A 6,973-nucleotide genomic window follows, 5' to 3' on the forward strand; every position below is an offset into this window, starting at 1 on the left:
CAATGTAATCCTTTTATGAATGAATACATGGCTTTCTACGGAAGATTCTTATTTCTCAACTAATGAACTAACTTCCTAACTAACGCTAACTGACACTAATTGTCAGTTGGCTTGACCTCAACTAACTGCTAACTGATTTTGCTGAGCTGGAGCTTTTGAACTTGAGCTGGTTGCGATCTTGCTGCATTTTTATATATCATTGAGTCTCAAATTTATAACTGTGGTCCCCTAACTAAATTTTTTATATTTTTTGTCTTAAGAATTTACATAGTTGATTTCAGGTTGTTGTTTGGGCATGAGGCGTGGTTTTATTGCTGTTATCCTAATCTGTTCACTTGAAAATTTAATTTCCATTTGTTTGGGGGTATATTTGGAGAATATTATTAGCCAAAGGAAAGGAGTATATAACAGAACCAAAAAGGAAAAGAAATAAATAACTACACGTGCACCAACAAGAAACACAAATTAATTTCCATCACCAAAGTCGATTTTATTTCCTTAATATTATCGTCCTTACACAATCACAAAAATTTGTGTTTCCCTTCCAAACCACAGAGAAAACATTTTACTCTAAAAATTATATGCTGCTAGTTGTATATGGCTTTTGCAGCACAAGTACAACAAACATACTGCAATCCTCAAAACACTTGACGACTTGAATGAACTCTAGACAACCTTAGACAACAAACAAGAAAAGGAGGAAAAAAAGAAGATTGGATATCCCTTTATTATCCTCCTGAAATGCCCACCATTGGTTTAAGCAAAACACCACTATGTCTAAGCCTTACTTCTCAAGGACCCAAGATTCATTTTTCCCTTTCAACCAATTCATTTCTGTATAGTTTTAGACCCAAGAAGTTTCATTTCTTGAAACCATGTTCCTCCCTCAAAGAAACCAAGAAACAGCAGCAGACCATTTCCAAGTCCCCCACCAATGCTCCCCAGAGACTGCTCAACTTGAACCTTAAAAAAGATGATGAAAATGAGAGTACTGAGAGTGAGAGTGATGGTGATAATGCAGTTAAAGGTACCATTTTGGCTGGTCTTTTGCTTGTGGGTTTAGTTGGTGGATTTGGCGCTGTTGGGTTTGTTTACAGGGACCAGATCAATGCTTTCTTGAACCAGTTTTCAGGCTTTATTGAAGGTAAACACTGATAGATTTCAGTTCCGTTTCTTTTCTTGCCTTTTCAAATGATGCTGGAAATTTGTTAACTGCTGCTAGGAATGGTAATTAAAGTTGTTAACTTTCTAAAATAGGTGCTTGAAAAATCTGTTTCCAATTTTTTTCTTTTTGTTGACTGCATTGCATACTAGGTAAATTAAATACCTTCAAGATGTTGGTCATTAATAAAATTCTGGAGAAATGAAACTGATTGAATTTTGAAGTTTGCACAAAATTACTCCACCTTATTTAAGTGAAAGTGGTCCAGGGTTTTAACTCATCTGAGTGAAGGTACATCATTTTTATGTGATAGCTTTTATCAAGCTGTTTGTTTGAACTAAGTGCTGATTGGTACTAGCTCTAAATGGAGGCCCTATGCAAATTCCTGCAAGATAAAGTCTTGCTTTCATTATAAGCACTTTTGGCATGCTTATAAGAAGTAAATATTCCTAACGATGAGGAATAGTTGTATAAGCATTATGAATGATATAAATGAATAATGATTGAATTTATCTATGCTTTTAATGTATATCCCTTTATCAGAACTAATGGTTTCACTCTTTCACTGGAATGAAAAGCTGTGTTTTTGGGAATGGGTGCAATCTAAACTTCTGGCCTGATAGTGTAAATCGAAGCGCTCAACCATGATTTAATACAACCGTCTTAGGACTAGGGCAATATGTTTTCATGGTTGTGTTTTCATGGCTTTCTGCTCTTCTCCTTGGATAAGTCTAAATATAGCACCAACCGCCTTAGGACTAGGGCGATATGTTGACCATGATTATAGTTTCTGCCTTCGAACTCACCACTGTCTTCATCCCTTGGATAGAGTGGGTCAATTTGGCAACCTTCCCATATTTCCTCTACCCTTCTTCCAAAGTTTGTAAATTTTGTGAAAAAGCCATTCAGCTAAGTTTTACTGCTTGCTGACTTCAAGGTTTTTTTTAATAGGTATTCCTGTTTGATATAACTTATCAGTTTTTGTTGCATTTCCAGCACTGAAAATTTGTTTCTTTGACGGTCTTTGTTGAACAAATCCATGGACTTCAGGACCCTAATGAACAACTAATGCTATGAATATTAAACAGTTTTATCACATGGATTTATTTGTACATTGGGTTTGACCGAGGCTCCTTATGTGGCAGGTTATGGTCCAGCTGGATATGCTATTTTTGTAGCAGTTTATGCTGGATTAGAAGTAAGAATTCAATTCTTTTTCCTCATTTTATATATTGTTGCATGAAACTGGTACAAAGTATTTGTTAATGATACACGGTGTTTCTGTGGCAATGCTTGTCAGTTTTAGATGGGTAAAATGGTGTATGGTTCTTTCGCTTCATATCGGCATATGCTTGCTCTAAGTTATGTGCTTTAGAAGATATTCATATGGAGCTTATTCTATGAACTTTTCTTTCTTTTCTACTTTTTAAGAGGAATATAATGGACTTGGATAAACGAGCAAGAGTCCATATTTTTATGTTATGGAATCGGCATTAACCTATTTTACAATTAGCTTTTTTAGCCAGTGTTTTTGTTCTTATTCCAGATAGATTTGCTGTACCTAGCATTCTTTAGGTTTTAAGTATCATTTTCTCTGAGTTTCTGAAACTAAACTGGTTTGAACTTTTAACTTATGCTTGTAGATCCTTGCAATACCGGCAATTCCATTGACCATGTCTGCTGGTCTTCTATTTGGCTCTGTCACTGGAACAATCATTGTGTCCATTAGTGGAACGGTAAGCTGTTGATTTACTTTCAATAGAGTGGTTATGATGTACAATAAGTACTCAGAGGTGTGAGTTTTCTTCAGGTCGCTGCAAGCATTGCATTCTTAATTGCGAGATATTTTGCTCGTGAACGAATTCTTAAGCTGGTAGAAGGAAACAAGAAATTTCTTGCTATAGACAAAGCAATTGGAGAAAACGGTTTCAAAGTTGTTACTCTTCTCCGTCTGAGCCCTTTGCTTCCATTTTCTCTGGGGAATTATCTATATGGACTTACTTCGGTCAAGTTTGTACCATATGTATTAGGAAGGTCAGTTTCATTTTCTACGTTTTACTTCTTTATTCACCATTTGCTATTATCTGGATTCCTGAAACTGTTATGCTTTTGATTGAGTTTGACGATGAAGTCCAATTTCTAGAATTTACTGGAAGTCTGATTTTGTTTGTTTTTATTCCCCCACAAGCTTGCCTATATATTTTTGGATTCATCTGAAAATGCAACTCAACTGGCATACGCATAGAGAAGAGAATATCTCATGCTAAATCCATGACTGCTACATCAATTGCTTGCTATGCTGTTTGGCCTGTCAATCACTTAGGTTTTATTTGCTGGTTGGTGAAAGGTAATCAAGTCAAGTTTCAAAATTCTATAAGATATGTGCTGTTGCAGTGATTAGGTTTGCGCACACACTACCCTCCCAGACCCCACTTGTGGGATTACACTGTGTTTGTTGTTGTTGCATGTGCTGTTGCGGTGATACAATACACTGCGATTAAAAAGATCTATTGTTGATGCTTGCGGTCTGTTACTTTCATTTGTAAATTGATGATTATATTCGTTTTTGATGGCCTGAACGAGTTCAGAATTAACAGAATTGATTGTACAGAAATGCGTATGATTCTTTAATTCCTCATCTGTTAGGTCAGTGCGTGTAGAAAGAATTGTGCTAGAAGAACACTTTTGGCTGAAGTCTAATTTGGGATTATCTGCATCATCTTTTGGGCCTAAACATTAAGGCATCATTTTGAGAAAACAATTTTCCCACTATCAAAATCAATAAACCAATCAACTGTGCTCCAATTACAAAGTAGTTGAAGTTTCCATCTACTCCATCCGTTCACTTTTACTTGTCCAATATTCTAAAAATAGATTTACTTTTACTTGTCACTTTTAGCATATCAAGAGAAGACAATTTCTTTTTTCCTGTTATACCCACAATATTAATTACTCATTTCAAATCATTTTCTCAAATCCGTTAAAACTATGCATCAATTAATATGGGTATCATGGTATATTATACATTTCATTTATTATTTCTTAACGGGTGTGCAAAGTCCATAGTGGACAAGTAAAAGTGAACGGAGGGAGTATAAGATTTAAAAGTATAAAGTTTCTATTTAAGCTTAGTTTTGTCACCAGTAAAACTGCTTTACGATATTATCATACCGAACACTTGGCATATTACTTGACGTACTTCATACAAAACACTAATACAAAGTCAGAAATGATTTTTTATACTCAGTTTCTTTCTATTAGTGCATACTATTGACTCTTCAAGAGCGCCCTATGTTCTACCAGGACTTTTCTCTTAACTTGTCTATTGCCCTCTTCATATTGATTCATCTTATCTTTGGTATGCAGTTGGCTAGGAATGCTTCCTGGATCATGGGCTTATGTGAGTGCGGGTGCATTTGGTCGGGCAATTATTGTGAGATTTCTTCCTCTTGCTCTGTGAACATTTTGTCTTTTCAATGTCGACCAATCACTTTAGTTCCATTATTTCAGTTCAAACCTAATATATATTGTTTCTCTCGACTGGAAATATTACTTAGAAAGTAAACTAAGGAAAAAGTCATGCTATCCTCCTATTTTAAAAAAATTTCGAGATCTATCTTACCTGTGAAAGTAGATGTCTATAGGTACCTTTAAGTCCAAAGTATTATAAACAAACTGCCATTCTGTTTTGATTGACTAATTGAGTTTAAGTCCAAAGTATTATAAACAAACTGCCATTCTGTTTTGATTGACTAATTGAGGATGCTAAGTTTGTTGCTTAACGAAACTGATGCCTATCCTCTCCTAATAATTTGTCTTTATTGGGACTCTATTTGACTCTTGATGCATTGTTGAAATTCAAAACGCATTACCTTCTTAAAAGTTAAAACCAACTTTAGAAATTTGTGAATCTGTGCATTCAGCTTAAACTATGATGAGTGTTATGGTACAAGGTTGTTGTTCAGTGACTGTGTATTTAAGTTTCTTCATGTGAATTGTATAACGGTCGAATAATCAAGAAACAAATATTTTGATAAACTCAGTGAAGTCCTCAGATCTAATGCTGAAAAAACTGAGTTTCTGCAAATTGAATAAAGACGTAGTGATGTTATTACCAAACAACCCCTCTTCCTCTGTTAATATATATAATAACTGAAAACATCACGCATCTGTTGCTAGTTTGTTCAATATGGTGGTTCTTTGGCAACTTGAGTTTCTTGTTTTTCAGCAAGAAGAAGCTGAAATCGGTCTAGGAGGAGGAAACAGTGGCCAGCTATTGACCCTCGGAATAGGTTTATTGTTTACAGCAGTAGCTGCAGCTTATGTAACACGGCTCGCCAAGGTAACTTACTGATCATTTTCTTTTACCCTTTACTATAATGAGTCCTGTATTTCTACACGATTCATAAGCATCACTTTTGTATTTCCCTACTTATGGTTGGTTGTAATTAATTTGCTTGTTCTTTAACCAAATGCAGGATGCCATGAAGGATTTGGAGTAGATATTGGAAATTACTTGTGCCTTCACCTAGTAAAGTATAATTTTGAAAGCCAAATTGTGACATGCGTGCCTCCTGTAAATCCGAATACGATAGTTGATTAAACTAGATAGGAAAAGTTCAGTTATTTGCAACTTGCTCTGATGCAAAGCTAAATTGAGCCCATTTTATTGGAAACATTATGAACATAAAGGCAAAAGAATTCTTGACCTTGCTTAAGCTTTATTTCATTGCTCAATGATGATTGTCTTAGTTCGGTTTTACTTAATATGATTTAGGTTATATGGCTAATACTTTATAGATTTTACACGATAAGTGTAACTTAACATAATATGACAAGTTACCCAATACTTATCAGTTTAATCATGTCACTGATTAATGTTTATCAGAGAGGTTTATACTAACACTATATAGAACTTAAAGTCTTGTTAGTATTATTTCAATGAATAAATGTAGCGTATACCTATGAATGTTTTAAAGGCAAAGGCTGCGCAAGTAGGGTAGAAAAGATTTTAAGTTTTTGCTATTTGTTCCTTTTATTGTAAATATTTTTCCTTTATAGTGTTACTTTATAAATCATTCTGAAAATAATGATTGGATCCTTTCTTGTGATTGTAATTGTCCTTAGAATTAAACAATTTCTTTTCCGGAAACAAAGATATAGCTAAATTTAAGACTAGATCCAAAAAAAGGAAAACGATGACGGCAACAATAATAATTATAAGTAAACTAAAATGAATGGATGAAAAAGTAGTCAGCATTGCTATATTTGTCTTGTTTTGGAGCTCCACAAAGGTTTTCCACGTCGATGCACACAAACAACAAATTCTTATTTAGAGTTTAGTATTTATTTTATCCTAAAATTTAAAATAAAAATTTTAACTTCAAGACATTTCGGGATATTTTTATCCTGCAAAACTAAACTAAAAACCTGTAATTCAAGACATACTGACTAGTTCCTAAATAACAACCCTTTTATCTATCTACAATCTTATACTATATTAAAAGCACGAATGCCTTAGCGAAATGTCGTTTGCCTTTTTTACCCTTTTAAAGTAGAGTTCACACTAGACAAAATAGTTATTTGATTATTCCCCTAACTAATATTTAAGAGTTTGAATTAAATCAGATTTATTATTTTTAAATTTTTCCCTGTTTGAATTAAGTAAGAGGTTCTTATATTTAGGACTTTAAAATGGTTAAAATTTTACCTAAAATAAATTTTACAACTAAAGTATGATTGTAATTTCAAGTTTTCTTTCTACTAGCAATATTTAATTTTGTTTGGCCAAAATAACTTTAAATTTAACTT

General features: G+C 33.8%; 1 protein-coding gene across 1 annotated transcript; it reads left to right on the forward strand.

Moving 5' to 3' along the window:
- Positions 1–506: 506 nt before the first annotated feature.
- On the forward strand, positions 507–5,880 carry LOC104113558 (uncharacterized). The gene is made up of 7 exons (XM_009623762.4): positions 507–1,144; positions 2,308–2,360; positions 2,806–2,898; positions 2,973–3,196; positions 4,529–4,595; positions 5,391–5,504; positions 5,641–5,880. The coding sequence occupies exons 1-7, from the start codon at positions 742–744 to the stop codon at positions 5,662–5,664; spliced, it is 978 nt and encodes a 325-aa protein (XP_009622057.1). The 5' UTR covers positions 507–741; the 3' UTR covers positions 5,665–5,880.
- The last annotated feature ends 1,093 nt before the right edge of the window (positions 5,881–6,973 follow it).

The sequence above is a fragment of the Nicotiana tomentosiformis genome, chromosome 3 (genome assembly GCF_000390325.3).
Source record: "Nicotiana tomentosiformis chromosome 3, ASM39032v3, whole genome shotgun sequence".
Classification (NCBI taxonomy): domain Eukaryota; kingdom Viridiplantae; phylum Streptophyta; class Magnoliopsida; order Solanales; family Solanaceae; genus Nicotiana; species Nicotiana tomentosiformis.